The sequence below is a fragment of the Acomys minous genome (genome assembly GCF_964271855.1).
Source record: "Acomys minous genome assembly, chromosome: 7".
Classification (NCBI taxonomy): Eukaryota; Metazoa; Chordata; class Mammalia; order Rodentia; family Muridae; genus Acomys; species Acomys minous.
Genome location: NC_140488.1, coordinates 87,489,530 through 87,515,338, shown reverse-complemented (window position 1 = coordinate 87,515,338; position 25,809 = coordinate 87,489,530). Strand labels below are relative to the sequence as shown.

General features: G+C 38.2%; 1 protein-coding gene across 7 annotated transcripts in view; it reads left to right on the top strand.

The window, feature by feature from the left end:
* TASL (TLR adaptor interacting with endolysosomal SLC15A4) overlaps positions 1 to 25,106 on the top strand; it is a 104,979-nt gene extending 79,873 nt beyond the window's left edge. For 2 of the 7 annotated variants that reach the window (XM_084790571.1, XM_084790576.1), the window contains 3 exons: positions 13,244 to 13,278; positions 16,461 to 16,533; positions 20,326 to 25,106. In XM_084790571.1, the coding sequence (XP_084646697.1) occupies positions 13,244 to 13,278; positions 16,461 to 16,533; positions 20,326 to 21,223 (1,006 nt within the window). In that variant the 3' untranslated portion in view covers positions 21,224 to 25,106. Of the gene's footprint in view, positions 1 to 263; positions 530 to 6,627; positions 6,648 to 13,243; positions 13,279 to 14,728; positions 14,748 to 16,460; positions 16,534 to 20,325 lie in introns of those variants that run through there. The other 5 variants (XM_084790573.1, XM_084790570.1, XM_084790572.1 and 2 more) reach the window with 4 other exon arrangements.
* The last annotated feature ends 703 nt before the right edge of the window (positions 25,107 to 25,809 follow it).

Sequence of the window (25,809 nt, the reverse complement as noted above, 5' to 3'; positions counted from 1 at the left end):
GCTATTTTCAAACTCTTGGCAACCCTTTGCCTCAGCCCGCTATGTCCAGCTAACATAATACTTCTAAAAAATCGTAGATTACTAATAATTAGTCAAGAAACAGAGTTTTTAAAAAGTCATATGTGCATGTTACTCTCATTTGGAGGATGGTTACCAGATGTTTCGTTACTATAATGTGCAACCATCAACTTTTTTTAAACAAGAGGCAGTTTCACAGATAGGTTTCATTTTTCAAAAAAGAGGAAGAAACACCATTCTGTGGCTCAGTGTGGCTTTGTCAGTTACCTCCTGGCCCGTTTCCTGGGACTTCCCACTCCTTCTTTAGAACAAACTAGACTTAAGCGAAACAACTCTTTTTTTTTTTTTCCATAGGATCAGTTACACAAAGATGGGAGCAGCTTAGTATCATGGTGGTCTGGTCAGTGAGAGGCTTGAGAACTTTTTGGAAAGAGCTCTGAGTGGCTAGCTCATCTCTGTTAGATCAGTCACTGTGTTGTGAAGGATCAAAGCAGCAGACGATTTGCTGAAGGTAAGAGAGGCAATGGGTCATTTGATTCTCAATTATTCTTCCTCTTCCTACACTTTCTTAGTCTTTTACCACTAGAACTCTACTCTTACGGCATCAGAAAATCTTTGCAGCTTACTAGCGTAGAGTGACGGTGAATTTGATCAAGTATTCAGTGAGGCTGGACAGTGAAGTAATACAAATGAAGCTAAAAACGTCCTTCCCTGACATCCTGATTTTGGACATTTTAGATATTTCTAAACTCGTGTTCAGGTTTATTTAATTGTTGCTGTTGTTGTTTTGTTGTTGCTTGTTTTTTAGTGCTGCTGTTGTTGGTTTGTTTTTTAGTTCTGGCTATTGAACTCTGGGCCTTGTACATGTTAGGCAAATATTTTATTACTGAGTTACTTTTAAATTTTAATTTTTGAGAAACAGGCTCATTAAAATCTGGCCAGAAAGCCCAGATGGAGCTTGAATTGTTTTAGCCTCCTGAGTAGTTGGCATTATAGATTTCTGGCCCAGCTTAAAATGTTATTATTTAGTTATCTATCTGTTTCTTCATTTATTTTCTTTGATATAAGTTCTCACTCTATAGGCCAGGCTGGCTATGAACTAGCAGCAATTTGTGTCAGCCTCCTTACTGCTGGGATTTCAAGTGTGATCTACCAAACCTGCTAAGTAGCAAGATTTTAGCTAAGCATGGTGGCTCATGCCTGTAATCCCAGCACTCAGGGAGGCAGAGGCAGGTGGATCGCTGTGAGTTGGAGGCCAGCTTGGCTACAGACTGAGTCCAGGACAGCCAGGGCTGTTACATGGAGAAACTCTGTCTTGAAAAACCAAAAGAAGGCTGGAGAGACAGCTCAGAGGTTAAGAGCACTGGCTGCTCTTCCAGAGGTCCTGAGTTCAATTCCCAGCAACCACATGGTGGCTCACAACCCCTTATAATGAGATCTTCTGGTGTGCGGGTGTACATATAGGTAAAACACTATATACATAATAAATAAATAAATCTTTAAAAAAAAAGAAAAACCAAAAGAAAAAAGTTACAATATTTTAAGGTCTGCAATGAAGCTTGAAGCTTTAATAGTAGCATTAGTAGCAATATATTTCTTTGTAAAGTCTACTATACGTATAGTACATACAAAAAGGTTTGATTCATGTAGTCAGTTACTCAAAATAACTCACAATTTATGTGTTTTGTTTGTTTGTTTGTTTGTTTTGGAGGCAGGGCTTCATTGTGTAACCCTGGCTGACCTAGAACTCAGTATGTAAGCCAGGCTAGCATTGAATTTGTGCAGATCCTACCTCAGTCTCTTATGTACTGGAGTTATAGGTATAAGCCACTAGGCATAGCATAATCTGTTCTGTTTTCATCTGAAATGTTTGACTAATTTGGTCACACTCATTTAAAATTTATTTTAATTGCTTAATCTTTAAAAGTTGGAAGCTCAAAGCCAGTTTTATTAGTGTTTAAAAGAAAACCCCCAGGGCAGGCAAGCTGTAAATCTCAGCAGCTGACCAAAGGGAGCCGATGAAGAAGAGGAAGAGAAAGCCATGCCATGTGGTTTAAGCATGTTCAGAAGCATGGCTAGACCAGAGGTAGGAAAGAAGGAAACATTAGGCTTTTCTGAGTAGTTCATAAAACGGGGCAACTTAACCAAACTTCATGGCTGTGCCTCTGTGGCTGCTTCTTTTTATTTTCTGAGATGGATTCTTCCTTGGTCACGCAGGCTGGATTGTGACTTGTGCGCTTCCCTGCTTCAGTTCCCAAAGTGCTAGGATTATATGCATGCTCCAATAAGCCTGATTCTGACAAAAATGGACAAGCATGCTTCCTCCCCGCCTGCCCCCGTGTGTGTGTGTGTGTGTGTGTGTGTGTGTGTGTGTGTGTGTGTGTGTGTGTGTGTGTGCTGAGACAAAGTCTTTTATGGAGTCTTAGATGGCCTAAAGCATACTATGCAGGCCAGGGTGTCAAATAACTTGCAGTAACGCTCAGCTTCAGCCTCCTCAGTACAAACAGATCACAAGCCAGCACACTGTGTTCAGCTTTCAAATGCTTTATTATTATTATAATTTCTTGAGGCCTCTTTTGCTAGCAGCAAAGTGTTTAGCTTCTGCATTTTAACAAGAAGGCTTTACAACTTAAGCTGAATATACAGGGGCACCATTGTTTTTTACTTCAGTTGTGCTGACGACTTTTAGAGAACAGAAAATAAATAACTATAGTACCTTCCCATTGAATTTCAGTCTCAGTGATTCAGTTCAGCAGGCTTGTGATAGTGCTGTGCTATGTGGTGGGGCATATTAAAAGTGAATACGGTTTCTAGTGATATTGCTTTTCAAATTATTATCTGGATGATTTGAGGAAAGCCTTCTGTTGGGTGCATGTATTTTGTTTTGTCTGTTTGTTTGTTTATCTCAAATATATTTCCTGTCAATGCTTGAATACAGACTTGGGATGGTTTAACTGTTTATATTGATATTCTTATAACATTTTTCTCATGAGCCTGTATGACGCATTTTTTTCTGCACTGAGAAGCTTTTTGTAGTTATAGAGTTTTTGAAAACTGTGTTAAACATCCATACCACAGTAGACATTATTTTTTGTTTGGTTTTATGTGATAGAGGCTCATTTAGTATACACTGATCCTGAAACCCCTAGGTGACTGAGACTGGTCTTAAACTCCTGGTATTTCTGGCTCTACCTTTCAAGTGCAGAGATGATAATCATATGCCACCACACTAAGATCTCTTGTTTCAAAAATATGAAAAAAATCTATTGTGACATGAATGTCTAACAGATTCTAATACTCATCAGAACTACAACTTTTCAAACTTGTATGCCTGTAATCCCAATACTCAGGAGGCAGAGCAGGTTGATCTCTGTGAGTTCGAGGCCAGCCTGGTCTACAAAGTGAGTTCCAGGACAGCCAGAGATATACAGAGAAACCCTGTCTCAAAAAAAAAAAAAGAAAAAAAAAAAAAAGAAAAAAAAGAAAAAAAAAAGAAAGAAAGAAAGAAAGAAAAAAGCAAACAATTATCTCTTTCTAATCTCTTGAGGTAGTACAGTGTGCATCCAAAACTTCACCAAGTACATTAACTTGACATGTTATTTTACCATGTTTATTTTCCATTTCTCTCTGTCTCTCTTCTTTTCCTGACATTTTTGAGAGTACATTGTTAGCTTCATTGCATCCCTGAATTCTTCAGTGTGTATTTTCTAAGAATATGAGCAGCCCTTTACATAATGATAATATAATTATGACACTAAAAACCAAGGGCAGTAGCTCATGTCTGTAATGCCAGAGTGTGGGAAGCTGAGGCAGGACAAGTGACGTGAGTTCAAGGACACCTTGAGGTATATAGTAAGTCTCAGACTCACCCAGGCTACAGAATGACACTTTGTATAAAAAATTTTTAAAAAGGAAGAAGAAAGAAAGGAAATGTGAATTTATAAACTAGAAAAGCTGTTCCTTATTTTTAAAATATTTTATATAAAAATACATTTAAAGGATTTTTTCACAATTTGACATTATAATTTATTATCATTTTGAATTAGCAGAATCAACATCACCTGAAGGTGTCAGACACACATGTTTCTTGCTTCTAATCTTTCTACTGCATCAGAAACTCAGGGTCAGAAGTTGCATATATTCACCCCAAAGCTCAAGATCCACTACCTATTAAGAAAACAAAGAAAAGTCACTAAAGCTTTATAGTGACATAAAATCATTGAAAATTACAGTCCAGCATTAAAACAACAACAAGCAAGTGACAGAATTCCATCCAGGCATTTAAACATGATTCTGTGAATCATTTTTGACAGTGGGAAATGTCTGTGACATAGCAGTGGAAGTGTGAACATAAAATTCTTCCAGCTGGAGGATAGCTCTGTGAGTAAAGAACCTACTGGGCTAGCACGTGTACCTGAGTTTAGAGCCCAGCACCCATTGAAACCAGACACGGGGCTGTAGAGATCTCTCAGTGGGTAAGAGCACTCATTGCTGTCATCCTGCGTTTGATTCCCAACACCCATGTTGTGATTCACAAACATAACTCCAGTTCCACAGGATAAGATGTCCTCTTCTGACCTCTGTGGACACTAAATAGACTCACAGGCACATTCATATTTGCAGACAAAACACCTACTTGTAAAATACAATGGGCAGTTCAAATAATATTTAAAAGGTCAAGAATAATCACATGCATCTATTGTAACTCTAGTACTGAGAGTACAGAGATAGGTGGATCCCTGCGGTTCTTTGGAAAACAAGCAAAATTATTAACAGTGGTTCTTGGGCCTTTAGGGTTATATGAATATTCCCTCTTGTTTATCTTATAGATATCATTTCCAGTTTCCTATTAGAGTTTATTTTGCTTTTTTTCATTTCTTAATTTAATTATTCACTTTACAGCCTGATAACAGCCTCTTCTCTCCTCTCCTCCCAGTACTCCCTCACATCTCTTTCCTCTCACCAGCCCCCATGGGTACCAAGCCACCCTAGTACATCAAGTCACAGCAGAACTAATCTCATCCTCTCCCACTGAGACCAGACAAGTCAACCTAGCTGTGGGAAAGAGATCCAAAGGCAGGCAACAGAGTCAGGGACAGCCCCTACTTCCATTGTTAGGGGACCCACATATCTGCTACATATGTGTAGAGGGCCTACGTCCAGACCATGCATGTTCTTTGGTCAGTCGTTCAGTCTCTGTGAGCCTCCATGGGCCCAGGTTGTGCACTCTGCATAGAATAAGACCTTGTATCAAAAAAGAAAAGACTACACTTCCTGTTCACTCGGGTAATGAATTGTATTCCTTCTCAAGTCTCTGATGGGGTTGAAGACCAGGAAGTTTAGTCTTACAATTAAGTTTAGTTGTTTAGGGGTTACGGTATTTTTGGGTCTAGATAGATGTTTTAGGTTGATAATGATGAGATATGATAGATATTGATTCACATTCAGAATTTTAGATGTACCAAGATAGGAAAGATGTTTACTTCGAATTTGCCAAATTGCCATAAATGTACCATTTATAGAATTCCTGATTGCTTTGTGGTTCTTCCTGCTGTATGTAGTTTATTTTCCTTATGTGTAATAATATAGATGTACATGTAAAAAATAAATATAATAAAATAAATAAAAATCTGATTTAGCTGAGTTTGTAAAAGTTATAATTTTCATAAGCTCCAACAAACAATTTACTATTCATGTAAATGTTATGAATGTATATTATGAAGGTCTGGGAAAGAGGATAAACTCTCCTAACAAGTGGATTGTATGATCTTTATAAACTACATTTTCATTATTCTTGGGGTATCATCCATTATCAAAGTGCAATTTGAAAAATAAGAAAAGAAATGTGAATTTATAAACTAGAAAATTCCTTATTAAAATTATATAAAATACTTTTAAAGGATTTAAAAATACTATTTATTTATTTTTATGTACATTTGGTGTTTGGTGTACATGAATATCTGTGTGAGGGTGTTGAGTCCACTGGAACTGGAGTTACAGACAGCTGTGAGCTACCACGTGGGTGCTGAGAATTGAACCTGGTTCCTCTAAAAGAACAACCAATGCTCTTAACCACTAAGCCATCTCTCCAGCCCCCTTTTAAAGGATTTTTATTTATTTATTTGTTTGTTTGTTTGTTTTGGTTTTTCAAGACAGAGTTTTTCTGTGTAGCCTTGGCTGTCCTGGACTCACTTTGTAGACCAGGCTGGCCTTGAACTCACAGCGATCCGCCTGCTTCCGCCTCCCTGAGTGCTGAGATTAAAGGTATGCGCCACCATGCCTGGCTTAAAGGATTTTTAAAAGTAGTCATAAGGTTTGTTTTTTCCAATGTATCAGGTGGTAAGGAAGAATGCAAAGAACCATCAAAATTATGAAAAATATACTTATTAATAATTCTGTACCAAACTTTACATATTCTGAAGTGAATAATCAGGTCAAGCCCTTTAGTGTAGTTATTACCTTTGGTCACACAAGTACAAGCAGAGGCAAACCCAAAATTATTTACTAGTTTATTAAAATTAATATAGAAAAATTAGATTTGGGTTTTTTTTTTTTGACAGTTTTCCTAAGTACTGCAGTCTGACTTTGAACTTGTGGCACCCCTGCAGCCTCAGCAACTAGAGTGCCAGGTATACGGTAACATACCATTACACCCAGTATTCAACCCAACTTTAAAAAATAAGGTGCAGAAGAAAAGTTCACAAGTTTTGTTTTGTAACAGGAATTTAAATATGAATGAGTCAGGGAAATGCAGAATAAGACTGAATTGAGAATCCATCTAACTCCTGTCAGAAAAGCTAACATTAAAAAAAAAAGTCAGGAAATGCTGGTAAGGATGTGGGGAAAGATGAGCCCTTCTGTGCTTCTGGTAGGATTGTAAAACTGTGAAGTCATTATGAAAGTCTGTGTGAAGTTATTTCAAATGACTAAAAAAAGAAGTTAAGTATGTTGGGACATACTTGTAATCCCAGATCTTGGGAGGCCAAGGCAGGAGGATTACCCAGTCTTAAACAAAACAAAACAAATTAGAATATATGACTCAGCTGTACCACTCCTGGGTAATATAATTGAAGGCCTCTAAGGCAGCGCACTACAGAAATACTTGGACATCCAAGTATCTTGTGTGGTAGTGGAGAAATGAAACCAGCCTAGATATCCATCAGGCAATGCTCATATAAAGAAAATGCAGCAGATGTACACAATGGAATTTCATTCCACTGTGAAGACGATTGAAATCAGGATGCTTATAATAATTTTGGTTATATGTCTAGGTGTGTGTGTGTGTGTGTGTGTTTTAAATCAAGAAAGAAGTCATGAGGGGGAAGAAGAAACCTTAAGAAGGAAGTGTTAGGAGAGAGGCAGGGTAATGGGAAAGGAACAGGATTAGGAACAGGAAGGCAAGAAGGATTGGAGAAGGCAGTAGGGATGGAGATTAGTAAGAACAAAGCATGATGACATATATATAGGAACATGTGATAAGAAAACCCATTACCTTATATGTTGAACTTAGAAAAACTAGTAATATGGGGATGGAAAGATAGTTCAGGAGATAATTGGCTTGCTGTGCATTTAAGCTTGGCATTCAGAATCCATGTAAAAAAGAAGGCATGGTAATGTGCCCTTGTAATCCCAGAGCAGGGGAGGCAGAGACCCTGGGGATTTCGAGGCACCCAGCCTAGGATACTTGGTGAACTCCATGCCAGTGGGAGCAATGGTCCCACAAAACAAGGCGTCCATGCCTGAGGAGTGGTGTATAAGCTTCTTCTCTACTTTCTGCAGGCACGAGCACCTTCACATATGCATGTATCTGCACACACACTAATACTACAAAAGAAATATGGATGGGTAAGATAAACTATTCAGGATATAATCTAAAATCTATCATGAAGCCATTAACTCTTTCTAGCTCTGAAGAACAGAGTTATTATTTTGTTTGTTTTGTTTTTGAGACAGCCTACTTCTATAGCCCTGTCTGGCCTGGTACTTGTTGTGTAGACTAAACTGGCTTAGACTGGCCTTGAATTTGATGCGATGCTCCTTGCCTTACCTCTCCAGTGCTAGGATTAGAGATGTGTACCACCATGTCCAAAAAGAGCAGATATTTTATTTAGTCTTTATTTTTTGAGCTTTTGGGCCAGAGTCCCATGATGTCAGGCTGGCCTCAAACTCACTATATGGCTAAGGTTGGTTTTGAACTTTTGATCCTTCTGCCTCTGCTTCCCCAGGGTTAGGGTCACGGGTTTGTACTATCACTCCTGCCTGCTAGCCACAATCTTATGGCAATTTGTTTTACTCTCAAGTGTGACCAAATTATGAGTTGGTTCCTCTAATGGAAAACTTTTTAAAAAATCAGTGAAGTGTTTGAGAATACAAGTGGAAATAATCTTATACATTGTTAGTAAGAAAATAATTGGTTCAAGCTAAATGAAGGGAAATGCAGCCAGATTGGGGTCAATAGATGGAGTGCTTGCCTGACATGCATGAAGTATGACAGTGTATGTCTCTTATCCTAGCATGTGCAAGGTGGAAGCAGAAAGATCAGAAGTTCAAGACTGTTTTTTATTTATTTTTTGGCTACATATGTCAACCTACAATACATGAGACCCTGAACCCTCAAAACTCCAAAATAAAGTTAATAATAGCTTTATTCTAGTATCTCTGCTGTTTAAAATATGGTCCCCCAAACCATATACAGACAAATATACAACACTGTACAAGAAAAAAAACCCAGCATGCATTATCATAAAGGATTTACTACAGCGAATGATGCTTGTAGATGTTAATACAGATGAAATAAATGTCAGCACTGTCTAAAGCCTACTGTTTCTTTTTGTTATTATTTTTTGAGATGGGATCTTACTGCCCATGATTTCCTCAAGATCACTATGTAATTAACACTGACTCTCGATTCACTTATCTCTGACTGCTGCATGCTGGGATCACAGGTGTATGCTGGGGCAGCCAGCTAGGATAGATTTTTTATCATCAGACTTGATGGCATGTGGAGGCCTTGGTCCAAGATTGTCTATGAAATAGTAGCCATCATTTTCCTTTTTTGCCCCACACCAGAATATACAACACAGTGTTTGGTGCTGATTTCAGCTCACTGCCTTCATTTGTCTTTGGCCACTGGAGATGTCCTTTGTACCCATCTGAGTCCAGCCTGAACTTCCAGTGTCTTACTTTGTATTTACTGAAAGTATTCTGCAAGAGACAAGATACGTTCTAGGTCACTACCATCCCAAATTTCTCCCTTCCACACCAGTTGCCAATCTCTTTTTTTTGCTATTACCATTATTCCTTGATGATTATTCAGTGTTAACTTTAGTGTTTATGATACTGGTTGGTTTTTATTAACATTCGTGTAATGCTGGTAAATATCTTGCAATAATGGAGAGACGAGCCTGGAATACTTTTCTAATTTAAGAAGAGAGAATTTCTGAAATGTTCAATGCTTGAGGTGAGACCCAAATATTATGGGAGACAGCCAGGGATAACTATACTGCCTAAGCTGTCAGGACTGAAGAAGAAACTATCCCTAGGATGGTAATTGGAATAGGTGGAACTGGGATAGGCTCAGAATAGCTAGGGTCTTGAGTCCTGTGGGGAACAGGCAGAGATAAAGTAGGCAGACCATACACCATGAGGGCCTGACAGATGTAGGTGTTTGGTTGATTTGTAAACAGTTCATTGGTAAAATTAAATTACCATGTGGAAGGCAGTTATAAAATCAAGACTAATGTAACACTAGGCAATAGTATTGATACTTCTTAAAGAAAATGTTAATATTATTAGATTCAGAGATGGAGAATAAGTTATTTGTTTATCAACGAGCATTGACATACAAAATGCATAAGTGAAGTCAGGGATAATAGCATTTTCTTGGAATAACAAAAGTGCTTCATATCATAACTGTGTGCTATGAACTGCTTTCAACAATGTAGCAGCACAGTATGTTCTAAACACTGACTTTGGAGTTTATGAACGTGGGCTTCAGCCTTGCTTTCAGTAGACAGTAGTAGCTGTATCCTCTTAGGAAGGACAGTTTTCTTTTTATAAAGTTTTTATTAACATATACTATATTAACTATATAATCTGTATAGTCTATATGCTAACGCATTTCATTTTGACATTGTCATATATGTATATTATATATTTTGATGAGATCCCCCAATAGCATTCATGGATTGCTCTGCTTCTCTTCCTGATCCCCATCCTTTCTCCTCAATAGGACATTTTTATATTGATATCTATTACCTTGCCAGTTTTTTTTTTCATTTGGCAGCTGTGATAATATTGACCATCTATACTGTTGGAAGATTAGGGCCAATATATAGAGTACAACCAAAGCAAAGTTGATAACATGATGTTCTATCTAGTTTTCTCTATTTGTGTGTTTCTTTTTACCCTTCTTGTTTTCCCCTTGCTAGCCTTTTTCCTCCTCCTCCTCCTCTTCCTCCTCCTCTTTTCTGTTCTTTATTTGAGTTCAGGTCTCTATATCTAGTTTATTCTGGTTCTTAACTCATGATCCCCAGCCTCAAACTCCCAGTGCACGGGGTTAGGGTATGTCCCACCAAGACATACCCTTTTGGTTTGTTTGTTATTTTGCATCTTCAAGACAGGGTCTTACTCTGAAACACTCTGAAACTCACCATAACCTAGCCTAGACTAACCTTGAACTAACCAATCCTCCTGCTTCAGCCTTTCAAATATTGGAATAAGCTACTATGCTCAGAAGTAGGTTTATAGGGGGAAGCTTGATTAAGGTCAAGGTTAAGCAAGCTACAGCCCAGGAGTCTGTTTTTATAAATAGAGTTTACTTGGAACACAGCCATAACAATTTGTTTGCATGTTATCTGTGCCTACTTTTTTTTCTATGCTGGAAGAGTTGCAACAGGCTATATGACCTATAATATCTTAAATATTTACTATCATTAACAGGCATTTTTAGACATCCCCTATGCAAAGTCCTTTCTCTTTAGTTCTTTTTGCTTTGTTTTGCTTTTTAAGTTTACAAAGGTTCTTACTATGCATCCCTAGTTGGCTTAGAATTTGCAGACAAATATGGCCTTAAACTTGTGATCTTCCTACATCTGGTTTCCTAGTGCTGGAATTAGAAATGTACTATCACTAGGTTTTCTTTTTGATCCTGTGTTTACATTGTTAGGGTATAAGTCAAATGTATGTCTATATACAGAAGTTATAACAAGAGTTTCTCTCTCTCTCTCTCTCTCTCTCTCTCTCTCTCTCTATATATATATATATATATATATATATATATATATCCTTCTCTACATATTTCTCTCTATACACACACACACACACACACACACACACACACACACACACACACTGGTCTAGAAGGAATAATTCATACTGAAGTTTCTTCAGAAAACCAAGTAAATGATTGAACAAAGTACTGCACTTTAGTCCATACTTGTGAATTTGCACACAGGTTAATTTTGGTATGCCACTGTCTAGTAATGATTAATGTAGGCTAAATTTGCCTAGAACATCTAATCAGCAGATGTCCTTGGATGTCTCTTCTTTACACTTAACCAGTCATAGAATCTAAACACACACACACACACACACACACACAGAGAGAGAGAGAGAGAGAGAGAGAGAGAGAGAGAGAGAGAGAGAGAGAGTGAGAGAGGCAGAGACAGAGACAGAGAGGGAGGGAAACCTCTAAGATAAATAAAACTTCAAGCAATAAGTATATAAACAACTTGATACATTAGGTTCAGTGCCTCAAATAAAATTAAATATGCCTTTGAGATATAGTGATAGATTTTTTAAGTTTCATAGGTAATAAAATTATTTTTAAAAATGATAGAAATAAACTAAAGTAGTTGCAGGAAGACTTGCTTCCTCTGTTTTGTGATTTTTCCCCTCACTGGATTCATCCTAATGGTGCATTAAATTGTGTTTACAAGATGAAATAATTTCTTTTTAGAAAAATGTATTTATTTATTTATTTGTACGAGTGTTCTATTTGCATGTACACCTGCATGTCAGCAGCTGGGGGAGAGGGGATCAGATCACATTATAGATGGTTGTGAGCCACTATGTGGTTGCTGGGAATTGAACTCAGGACCTCTTGAAGAGCAGTGACCTTAACCTCTGAGCCATCTCTCCAGCCCCAAAATAAATTCTTTGCCAACTTTCCAGAGTTGGTTCTCCTTTTCAGGCTTGGCAACAAATGCCTTTACTTAATGAACAGTCTTACCAGCACCTACCCCCTTCCCCCTTCCCCCCTCCCCCTCTCCTCCCTGCATATCCTCGTTTTGGACAGGGTCTTGCTATGTAGCCTAAGTTGGCCTCAAACTCACAGCTATGTTTCTGGGTCAGTTTCCTGAGTGCCTGTATTATAGACTTGGGCTGTAAAGTGCAGATCATATATATATATACACATAGTCTTTGTGCAGTGTTAGTCTGCACAGCTTCATAACTCTTTCAAAAACCTCTGTGCCATGCTTTCTACTGCCCTCTGCTGCCAGTTTTTAGAAACATCAGATTCTGGGTAAATCGTCTAGCCCTCTTCCTAACCTCATGAGGTAATGCAATACTCAGTTTACACATGGCAGCTGGGTGTCTGAAATGTAAACATAAGGCCTGTTTTCTGATTGATCGTGTCTAAGTGCCTGGTGCCTTTGGATACATTGTTCCAAAGCTGCTCAATTTAACACCTGAAACCAAAATGGGATCTAGTTAGCACTTCTGAAACGTTTGCAGTCTCTACAAAGATGTCTGCCAGGGTAATATGGTGTGCATAATGGGGCATTATTACAAATACCAGAAAGTTTCTCAGGCCCTCAGTGTAAATTCCTACTTCCCATACTTGGAAGTTTATTTTATTATTAACTTTAAGTAACTTACCTCTCTGATGGAATCAATCTCCCTCCCTCTGTCTTTGTCTCTCCCTTTGTCATTTCAGACATAGTCTCTCAATGGAGCCCTGGATGGCCTGGATCATGATATATAGACCAAACTGGCCTTCTCCTGTCTTTGTCACAAAGAGCATTCAAGGATGGCTTTTACTATATAACCCAAGCAAGCCTCAAACCCACAGCACTGCTCTTGCCTCGATCTTGCCCCTGTTAGGGATATAGGACAGAGCTACCAAACCTAGCTCTGAAGTTATCTGGGGATCTTCTTTCATCTTCACTTGTTTGTTTGTTTGTTTGTTTGTTTGTTTATTTATTTTGGTTTTTGCTTTTAGGCAGAAGCATATAGTCCAGGCTGGCTTCATACTTGGTATGTAATGAAAACTGTCCTTGTGTTCTTGATCCACCTGCCTTTACCTTCCAAGTGCTAGGAATATGGGAGTGCTCCACCATGCCTGGTTCTTGGTCCCTTGTATTTATTCCATGTCTCACTTATCTGCAACCACACTCTTAGCTCTTGTGTCAGGTGGAGAATGAATCCAGCATTCTTCTAGCTTGTAGACTTAACTACAGCCTCTTATCTTACTGAAACTCATTGTGCACTTTACTGTTAGATGGCATCACACTCTGAATAACTTTCCTTGTATGTCAGGTTGGGAATCCTCAATCTTAAGTGTTTGAGACCAGAGTGTTTTGTTAAAGATTTTGAAATATTTGCATATGCACAATGATATATTTTGGGAAATGCAAATTTTATGTAATATATATATATAATTTATAATATATATATTTGTACATACACACTGACTCTGAAGACAACTTTATACAATATTTTTTGTGCTCCTGAACTTAGACTATTTCATGAGATTAATTGTCCATTTATGATGTTATGTTGGCATTCAAAAACATTCAAACATTGGAGCATTTTAAATTTAGGATTTTTTAAATTAGAAGTGAAATTAAGTGGAATACATTTAACCTCGTCTGTCTCAATGGATTCCCCTGACCTCATTACTCATTCTTCCCTCCCAGGATTAGTGAATCCTGATTTACCCCTTTGGCCAGGGTTAAATCTATTCTTAGACACTATGAAGAATTTTCTGCTTTGTCACTTTACTAATTTGAACTTGGCTTCATATACAAAATGGCAGGATTGTTGTTGTTGTTGTTGTTGACAGTCTTAACCCATAACAGAGACTGATTTTAAATTCCGTGATTTGCCTGTCCCAACCTCCCAAGTGCTGGGATTGTATCATGCTCAGCTAGACTGATAGAGATTTAATTATCATAACTATGACAACAACAAGCCTCTTCACAAATAACAAAATTCTAGACCTTCCTCCACCTTTGTGACTGTGTGGAGCTCATCAGTACTTTTCATAAATATTCTCACCTCTTGAGAGAACCCTTTGTCACATCAGATTGATGAATATGAAGAGTGGGATGGTAAACAATGGGAAATTTGGAGTCTATCTGAATGGAACCAGGGAATAGAAAGGCAAGCTCTTCAGGAGAGGCTCTGTGCCTCTGAAAAATAATACACTACAGACTGGTGCCTGTCACTGCCAAATATGAGAGTGACAAGAGAGACTGACTCTTCCCTCCTGTGTCTGACCTGCCCACTCCAGTGTTAAGGGAGTGCTGTGCTTTGGAGGCCAGTAAAGCTCACTTTTGGCAGCCTCTCTTTTCTTCACCACAGTACAGCTGTTGAGGAGGTACCACCTTGCCATCTTCTTTGTGTTTCTTCCTAGTTACTCTAAATGATTTTTCTGTAGGTTTTAAACTATTTTTTACTTGTGCAACTTGGAGTAAATCCAGGACTTTGCAACTGCTAAGCAAGTACTATGGCACTGAGTTTGTCCCTCAGTCCTGCTTTTTTTAAAAAGGGTTGTTTATTTTTATTTTATGTTCATGTGTGAAGCACAGCATGTGTGGATATTTCACACTTGTGTGCCTGGTGTCTGAGGGGGCCAGAAGAGAGTGTTTCATACTCTGGTTAGCATACAAATATATGGATTCTATTGGTACACAAATATACAAAACCATTCTTAGTTTTTACTTACCCTTCCACTACCATTTCCCTCCCGGTCTGCTCCTTGGGTATCTCCTCCTCTTCCAAACAGGCTACCCTTCTCCTTTTGTGACACATGTTCTCCCTTTAGTCATATTTCTCACCTTTCTACTCTCATGTTGCATGTGTGTGTGCATGTGTGTGTTGTAGCTTAAATCTAGGTTCTGTATAAGAAAAATGACTCATCTTTCTGAATCTATTTCTCTTAGGATAATGATCTGTATGTCCAATTATTTCCTGTACCAAAATGTCATTCTTTATAGCCGAGTAAAATTCTTTTTTGCACGTACACATATTTTTCTTGATCCATTTATCTGTTAATGGATATTCAGGCACTGGATTCCATTTTGTAGCTATTGTGGACAGTAAATATAAATATGAAATTGCAAGTATCTATGTGGTATATTGAAAGAGGGTTCCCCCTCTTTCCAGGATATCCAGGAGTGCTGTAGTTGGTTCATATGGCAATCTCATTTTAGTTTCTTTAAGAACCACTGTATTGAGTGGCTGTACCAGTTCAGATTCTACATTAATGACGTGTATTTTTACTGTGCCAAAATGTCTTGACAAAGCCAACTTAATGGAGAGTGGATGTATTTTGGCTCACAGCTCAAAGCTTTAATGCATCATGGTGGGGAAGTCATGGCAGCCAGAGCAGAAGAGAAGCAGGAGGCAGCTGGTCTCATTCTGTATGCAGGATACAGAGACTTCTGGATATTTAGTGCTCAGCTTGCTCTCTCCTTTGGATCCCAGCCCATAAAATGATGACACCTGCAGTTAACATGGCTCTCTGATCTCAATTACTTTAATCTACATAATCCCCACATGTGTTCCCAGAAGCTAACCTAATTCACACAAACACACATACTCAGAAGTTTGTCTTCTAAGTGATTCAAGATCCTGGCAAATTGACGATCAATATTCACCTTCACAGATACACATCAGCAGTGTCTAAGACTTCCTCTTTTTCCAAATCCTTGGTAGTATTTGTTGTTTGTTGTCTTGACAAAAGGCATTCTGGTTAGGGTGTAACAGAATCTCAAAGTAGTTTCAATTTGCATTTCCCTGATAGCTAAATGTGTTGTCCCTCTAAACTGTTCCTTTCATTTGCACATTTATTGATGGGATTATTTGTTGCTCTTGTGTTTGCTTTCTTTTTGAATTTGTTAGGAATATTGGGTATCAATCCCATGTAGGGACATTGGCAACAATTTGGGACACACACACACACACCACACACACACACACACACACAGACACACACACACACACACACACACACACACACACACACACACACCTATTCTGCCATCTTACTTGGAAGCTTTACTACTTTCTTTCGAATTTGGGTTCATAGTTTCCTAATATGTAGGAACTATTTGTCAGTCAAAGTTCTTTTAATCACTTCACAATGCTGCAGATGGCAAAGGCTAGTGATGTTTTAAAGGGAACAGACTGAGATCTTTACCCTGTCTTTTCAGGTCTTTGTCACCATCAAAGAAAGAATTTGGAGACAGGACAAGATAAGGAATTGAAAACGCATATACTTAAGGGGTGAGTACAAGCTTTACAAGCAAGAGGAATCACTGGAATTTGTGTTTGTTTGCTTATTTATTTATTTATTTATTTATTTATTTATTTATTTTTGTTTTAGAGTCATGATCTCATTCTGTAGCCCAGGTTGTTCTGGAACTAATCATGTAGCCCAGCTGTCTTCACCTCACAGTATTTTTACGTGGGTACTAGGATCCAGACTCAGGTCCTTGTGCCATCAAGTCAAACTAATTTATCCTCCCAGCCTTTGGAGATATCATTATCTATAATAATTATAATACAATATGTTGATGATGATGATGAAATAATAGTTATTGGTCATCTTAGTAGACTGTGTTTATACCAACTGGTGTTTTCAAGTAAACATGTGTTTATTTCCTTGTTTTTTTTCACTGTTGGAGCAATGACATGATTTTCTATTATAATAAAGGTTACAGTTGCATCAGCCTTAGCAACTGTGCAGTTTGCCTCTTTTATTCCTTCTCCTATCAGGTCTACCTCAATGGCTCCCTCCTTCCATGGCTTGCCCCTATGTTCCAAAATGCTCATATATACAGCTAGAGCATCAGTTCAGAATGGGCATATGTAGAGAATATCTTTGATTTCACAATGCAGTACCACTCATATCCATGGCAACTTCTTCACCTCGCCCCTGGTTAGTGCTCTTTGTAGATTGTCTGGAATCTTCCTATCCCAATTGTAGGCATCCTTCAGGTATATAGGCTTTCAACATCTATTCAGTTTATAAGGAGACTTGATAAGGCAGCTGCCTCAGGACTGTCTGTCTATGTGAACCACATTCCTGTCTCATTTGCATCTTGCTAGTTATGAAAAAATTTACTGTTCCTCACTTTCTCATTGGGAGCTAGGGTGTGAGGAACAGAGGGAATCCTGAGTGAGTAAAGTCGTGAGAGAATCTGTGTTGTTGACGTGGGCACAGCTAAGTCAAGTCAAGAACTCTAGCGTTAGACCCAGAAGGCAATGGCAAAGCATTCCTTGGGCATCCAAGTATGAGTATTGACAGTGTGTGCAGAAAATGTCTACTATAACTTTCTTCCTTCAGGTGTTTATATCCTGGAGGCTTTTCTCTTATAGAGACTCCTCCTACTGAGGTTAGCTAAATTTGTCTCCTTGATCTAGCTATATACAATAAACACCAGCTTCTTCTTTATCTGTATGGAATACCAATCCTCCTTGTTCAGCCATATGCAATAACACCAAGTCTCTGTTCAACTCTAAATAATTGCCTTAATTAGGGTTGCTATTGCTGTGACAAAACACTATTATGGAAAAGCAAGTTGGGGAGGGAAGGGTTTATTCTGTTTACACATCTATATTGTTGTTCATCATTAAAAAAGTCTAGAGAGGAATTCAAACAGGGCAGAGTCCTGAAGGTAGAAGCTGATTCAGAGGCCATGAAAGAGTGCTTCTTATTGGCTTGCTCCTCATGACTTTCTCAGCCTGATTTCTGATAGAACAGAGGACCACCAGCCCAAGGACGGCACCAACCACAATAGGCCGGGCCCTCCCCCATTGATCATTAATCTTAAAAATGCTTTAGAATGGATCTTATGGAAGCATTTTCTCAGTTGAGGTTCTCTCCAGTCAGGTCACTCTAGTCTGTGTGTCAAGTTGACATAACACCAGCCACCACAATAATAAACAGACTAAGCTCCTGACGTACTGTAGTTTCTCTATTAGAAAGCTCAGTCCACCTGGTGCCAGCTTTTCTACTGTGTGTTTCTGTGTTTGTCTTGTCTTTATTCCATAGGCACTCCAGTAAGGTTTGTCCCTGGAGCTTTGCTGGACAGGGCAGTTGGGCACACTGCCTTTATATTGCTGATCCATAAATACTGTGCCCTAAGCTCTTAATGGTTCTGATTTTAGATTATAAAGTTGAAAAGCTCAGGTTATAGTATCTCAAAAATCACTTTTTAAATTATTAACATACCTACCTCTCTTTCCTTTGATTTCTGTGAGACATGGTTGATCTTAGGCACCAGATCCTCCTTCCTCAGCTTCCCAAGCATTGGGATTATGGATGTACACCACCATACTTGACTTTTACTTTTTGTTCTTTTGTTTCTTTTGAGACACAGTCTCACTTTCAACTTATATTTTTATTTTTAATACTCTCCCTATGTTGTCCAGGTCAGTCCCTGGCAATATTTTCTAATGTTTATGTAGAAATTGAAGTAAACAGTGAGCTTTTGCCCAGACTCATAGTGATATTCTGAACCTATAAGCAAAATGGCATGCCACATCCTGGTGGAGTTAGGGTGGGGAAATCACTTCATCACCATTAGGGCATTTAGGGTCATCCTTGTTGCCTGGATAGTTACCTTCACATGTATTTAAAATTTGTCTTTTCATGTGGATACTAGTTTTATATTGAGGTTAGAACTGTGCCTTGAAAATATTTTTAAGGTAAGAATTATATTTTATTTTTATCTGTATAATTATACTAAGAATACAAGCTTTAGTATTCACATATGAGTTGAAAACTTAGCTTTGTATCTTTATGTTGCTTATTAACTTTGCCTACATTTAAACAATTGATGAATTTGATGAATATACTTTGAAAATAATTCCAAAATATAGACATTTATAACATTATCTTTGTACAATTCTTAAAAGGAACATTTCACTCACTTGGAAAACTGCATGAATATAAAAGAGAAGCTGCAACTGAAAAAGCATACTTTAAAAAATAGTCTTTTTTTTTTTTACTTTTCATTTTCACTGTCAAATTGATAGGTCGGCTTTAGTAGCCCAGCCCTTGGGATCAAAGACAACCAGTTCTCACTGTTGTCTGTTGCTCAAATTCCGGGAATGCCAGTGTGTTCCTTTTTTAGAAAATGCAGCTGCTAGTTTCTGGCTTGTTTTATCCACTCAGTTCAGTGACAACTGCTAAAGATGTGGAAGGGGGAGGGAAGGTGTGGGAAGGCCTACTGTCAGGAAAGAATTTTAATATCTAGGGTAGAGGTAAACTTGTCAGTTGAGTGTAGACATTTCTAGGATGTATTCTGCATTCAACATAAACTTAAAAGGTGGGGGGAGTTGTTGGTCTTTCATAATCAACCATACATTAGTTTCAGAATTCTTATCAGTTGTTTCACCAACTTACCAAATACTTTTAGAATCCCTCCTATATCCCGATTGCTATTTAGCACCCAGGAACATTTTGTTTTTAAGTGTGCAACATTACACTTCTCTTTTCAGTAGATTTACCACATATTTCTTCAATCTTTCTCAAAACACACTAGCCATGTGGCTCTCCAGATGAGAACTTCTTCACTTCCTTTCTGCAACAACTCCCAAGGCTCTTTGAGATCAGATTGCAGGCTATTGTGTCAGTCCCATTTCTTCTCAGCTTTTTGTTATGTAGTAAATATGCTATGCCACAGAGTCTTCTTATAATTTTATGTTGGTAGCCCCAACTCCTATTTACCCTTTACTCTTAGGCTGAAATGCTACATGCTCTAAGCCATATCCTATGAGTTTTCTCTTTCTGCCCTGGGCTATGTTAGGGTCTGTTTTAATGCTACCTTTGTGCTACCACTGTTATAATCTCCAGTATTAAAATATTGGGATTACTTGTGTCCACTTTATTTTTTCCCATAAGAGGACAGATTATATCCTTCCATATTTACATCTCTAACATATACCATGGGCATGGCATACATTAGGTATGCAGTGAGAGATTCATTCTTCATTTTTCATATATCAAGTGCCAATTAAAATTTTCTAGTCTTCTTTTCTCCCACTATTTCTCATGAATTCTCTTTTCAGAATGCTGTCAGAAGGGTATCTCAGTGGACTTGCCTACTGGAATGACATTCATTGGAATTGTGCATCTTATAATGAAGCGGTGTCTGGGGAACAGGCCAAGGCAACAAGTTCTGTTGCTGCTCTTTCGTATTCCTCTGTGGATGAAACACAAGTTCAAAGTCTATACGTGAGCTGCAAATCCTCTGGGAAGTTTATTTCATCAGTGCATGCAAGAGGAAGTCAGCACAGCAGAAGGCAGAGTATAACAATGCTGCAGGCAAACCCCAACCCTGTGTTTGAAAGTCCAACCTTGGCTGCAGTTGATATATGCAGAGATGTAATCAGGGAGACATACTTGGTTCCACCTTCTTGCAAAAGTATTTGCAAAAATTACAATGACTTACATATTGCAGGGGACCAGGTGATGGCCATCAACTCGGTAATGGCAGATTTTCCCTCGGAGAGCAGCTTTGAAGATGGCCCTTTACTGAAGTCATCTGAGATTCCTTTGTCCATGGAGGATTCCATTTCTACCCAGCCCACTGAATTTCCCCTCAAACCTATCCAGCGGTACTCATCCTACTGGAGAATAACCAGCATCAAAGAGAAAAGCAGCTTGCAAATGCAGAAGCCTATTTCAAATGCAGTGCTCAACGAGTACCTAGAGCAGAAGGTGGTGGAGCTATATAAGCAGTACATTATGGACACCGAGTTTCATGACAATTCTCCTACCCAGATTCTGGCATCAGAACTCATCATGACAAATGTGGACCAGATTAGTCTTCAAGTGTCCAGAGAGAAGAACCTGGACACGTCAAGAGTCAAGGACATAGTTATCAGCCACCTGTTGCAGTTGGTGTCATCTGAGATCAGCACACCTAGTCTCCATATTTCTCAGTATAGCAATATAACTCCATAGGGAAGATTCCTGTTAATTCCTCCCATTTCTACCAATCCCAAAGGAGTAATTCTTTCATGTATTTAGAGAAGGTGAGGGAGGGAATTATGGGAGGGAATTAAGGACTAGTAAAGGAGAGTTTGAGAAATATCATACTACTATATGTACTGAAGGAAAACAGGAAGAGGGACCACGAGGAAAGGTTTTAAGGGCAGGTTTATACAGAATCAGAGCAAAAATAAAAATGATCACAGACAGATGGAAGTTATTGTAATTTAATCATAGGAGTGCTGAAATAGGAAGATAAACCAAATCAGGATCAAAAGGAAATGCTATGGCCAAACTAAAAACCCAAAGGATTTGAGAATTGGGTATTAAACACATGTTTCTTATTCATATAAATTCCTCTAGGTTGTTTCTTCTGGAAAGAAATGTAATACAAGAAGGTTGTTAAATTTGGGTGGACTGACATTTTTCCAAGTATATTTTTCTCTATTTTGTATCAGTACGACATTTGGCTATATTCTATGTAAATATTAAATGTATATCAAACAAATAGAAATTGTTTAATTTTTTTTGCAACAAGGTTCAATTAGCTCAGGCTGGCTTTGCAATCATGAATAACCAACGATCTTGAATTCCTTATCCTCCTGCTTCTATCACATAAGTGCTGGTATTATGGGCATGCATCATCACATGTGGGTGTGTTTTTATTTTTGAATGAAAAGGTATAGCTACAAGACAACAACTTAAATCCTCTAATTCTATTTAGTAATATAGATAGCATTTTCTCAACAGAAAACCCCACAATTGTGAACATTGAGGCAATTTGCTTTAATTCTCTGTGTATGGTTTTCATGATGCTGCAATGTTCAAGAGGAATTATGCATAGCCCCCACCTCCTGTTTTACTTTTTCATATGTTCTTTTGACCTGGAGCCAGACAAAGGTCTTCTATGTGCTCCATACAAGACTTAGGGTTCCATAATTCAATTCATGTACATTTGTTTAGTAAAAAATGGTAGCTTCATATGTGCATTACTGTCTTAATCTTTTATTCAGCTCAGGAGTTGGAGAACTATGACCCATCAGTCAAATCTAACTTTATGACAGTTTTAGACTTTTGTGAGCTAAGGATGGGCTTTCTTTTCCTCTTTCTTTTCCTTCCTTTGTTTTTGAGGCAGGTTTTCTATGCTTCTTATGTATAATTATGTATTGTGTTCTCGCTCTCCTAGAACTCACCATGAGGACCAGGCTGGTCTTTAACACACAGAGATCTGCCTGCCTATGCTTCCCACATGCTTGGATTAAGGGTAGGTGCCACCAGCTGGCATGTTTCATTATTTGTAATTTTAATATGGCTTTAAAAGTCCAAAACCAGAAATCAAAAAATATTTTAGAGCATGTGACAATTAGGTGAAATTCAAAATTGAAATTCAGTATATATAAACTAAATTTTATTTATTTATTTTTTGGCAGTGGTGGGGATGGAATTCAGGGCCTAACTCATAACAAAGTCTCTAACACTGAGATACATCCCAAGCTCCCTACTAGATCTTATTTATTTAGTACAGTCAGTGTTAGCTTTTACATAAGAGTGGCAGAGTGGGCACTACACATATGGTAGAGAACATATGGCACATCAAAACCTAATATTCTTTTTAACCATCTGGCCCTTTACAGAGACATTTGCTAAACCTGTTCAGTTATAGTGTTCTGCCCATACTTAGATTCAGGCTTGCAGGGAAGCAGGCTCTCAAAAAAGACATCAAGGAGCATGTTTATGGAGAACAGGTTCCTTCTGTGAGAGGCCAAGGGAAACAAATGCAGAGGTAAGCATAAAGAGTTAAAGTGAGTCTTCAAAATAGTTCCAAATTGAAATGCTAGCTTTTGTACTTAAGCTCCTAGCACCAAGGTGCGTGCCTTGAGCTGAATGATTCGGTGAGGGCAACTTTCAGACTAGAAGTCTAGAGCCAATCTTTTTCAGAAAGACTCCAGGCAGCTATGGTGGCATTAGTAGTGGGGATAGTAATTTCACATTCAGAAGGAGGGGTTTATGTTGAACAATCTTTTAGAATTTTCATTGTTTCTATGTGTAGAGTGAAAAGATGTATTTTTCATAGCACATACTATTATGCAAAGAAGTCTGATTTTGATATAATTATTCAGAAATTATCTTTGCTAATTTCAGTATATCATCATATTCATAATATCACTATGCTTTAATTGGCTACTCAATATCTATATCATGATAAACAGTTTCATGAAGGATATAGCTCTCATAATAACCTAAGGGTATAGAGACCTTTCAACTCCTTAAAGATGAGCCAACTAAGCTAAGGGAAATTACATAATTTGTCCAACATGCATGCAGTATGTGGTAGAACTGAATTTGAATTCAGTTTCATTTAATTCTGTAGGTTTTTATTTTATTGCTGGTGTTATTTTTACTATGAAGCCCAGGAATGTCTTGAACTCATGTCCCTAAGCCATCAATCATCCCAGAGCTCAGATTACAGAACAGATATGCACTACTCTGCCTCGCTAGAAGTCCTAGTTTTTAACAGCTACCGTTTGCTTTCTCCTGTTTTTATTTTTTGCCCTTGCTCCTGGATATAAATCCCAGGCAGAGCCTCACACACTTGGGAAGCACTCTTACCATTGAGTTCTATCCTCTACATGGTTTATGTTTTATTTTTCACTTTGAGAAAGAGTCTGACAAGTTGCCCAGGCTGAATTTGAAGTTACTCTGTAGTCAAGTTAGGACTTTAACTCAAGATTCTCTTTGCACAGCTTCCCAAATTCCTTGGATTATTATTAGGCATGCGCCACCAGTGCTGGCTGCTGTCTCCTGTACATCTCTTTAAAATTTTCTACTGCAAGAGGAGCCAACTCATTAATCTGATAAAATTTATGTTAATTCATTTCCTTACATATTTACAGAATGTAAGTTTTAGTCTATTCACATTTCTATACATCCCAAACCCTACCTGGATATAGCATGTAATTAATATTTACCAAATGTTTGGATGATGTCGGAAACTTCATCTACTGATCAAAGTGCAAAACAATCTACGAAAATCAGATAATTGTGACAAGAAAAATAAAAATGCTATTGACGTTTCCTCCCCAAGAAGTAAGTTAATTGAATAAATGGACTTATCTGCAGGTGAATGCTATGCTGAAATGATGTCTAATAAAATATCATCACGGCTGTTTTCTTTTGCTTACTGAGAAATGATGTTATAAGCTGATTGATTTGTTATTTTTCACTGAGCATTCATTTGATGCTGTATTTTGTTATCTGTATTTTTTTCAACTGGATCACTGTGATTTAGCTTATGGCAAAGATACAATGAATACGTGCAACAGAGAGGAGCAGTCCCTCTTCTCTGCAAGTTTACCATATTACTGAAGAGGCCTAGAAGATAACTTGGGAAAAGGTAGCAGAGCCGATTGTTAACTAAGAACTTGGCAAGGGCGTATAAACAGAATAAGATGAGCAATAATGTCAACGCCAGTGTGATGAGTATTAGAAAGCAGATATGATCAGATCATGGGTGCCAGACAGCGGAGGAGCCCAGGATCAGAAGCAAAGCTCCCGAGGAGTGGTAGTTTAAATACCTTTTAAAGAACAAGGCACAGTCTAGGAGTATTTGCTTAGGGAGAGATGACACATAGATGGTTATAACTGAACAGATGCATGAACAATAAAAAGTAAAGAGGGCATTTATCAAATTGGCTTACACTATACAGGCTAGGCGGTTGAACAATGCTTGCTTTCCTTCTGGAAAAGCTGAGGACCCGGGAACAGTTTCAGTGTATAACGGTGGATAGCTCAGAAATCCTAGCCTGGCACTGAAAGTCTAGAGGATTTCTACTGGACCACTGCCTTCAATCCACATTAGAAGGCCAAAGAAGCTGAATTCTCATGTCAATAAAGAATGGTGGAAGAATAATGACGGCAGCAGCCACCAGCAGGATGCTACCAGCTTAGATGAACTTCCCTGCATGATGTGAAGGCAAAAGCCAAAACATTTTCTTTTTCCTTTTATCTGGGCTGCCAGCAGACGGCGCCATCCACATTTAGGATGGGTCTTTGCATTTTAACTGAACTGATAAAGAAAATCCCTCTTAGCTTCGCCTACAGGGCTGCCTGATAGTTGATTCTAGATGCAGTCAAGTTGACAACCAAGATTAAACACCACCGGCAAGGTTTGGCCTTAATCTCAGAGTGGGTATGATATGTGGCCATTGTTCATTTGGTGTGGTAATGGCGCTACTCTTACATATACTGTATATTTCAGCCTTTTGTGTCCATTGTTTTTTCAGGAACAATGCAACATTGAGAATACTGAAACGAAGTGGAATTACTAGCAACATTTCAACTGAGATCTATAAAGAGTATTTCCTGCAGTTTTGTCCATGATTTACTAAATTTGGGTATTAGGAACATGTAGGAAGCCAGAGCTGCTATGAAACTTGTTTCTGATAATTTGGTTTTCCTCTTCTTTATGTTTTAACATCTTTTTCTTGAGGCTCTGACACTGTTTTAAGTTTTCTTGTTGTTGTTTTGTTTTTACACAAGATCTCACAAAGTTGCCTAGG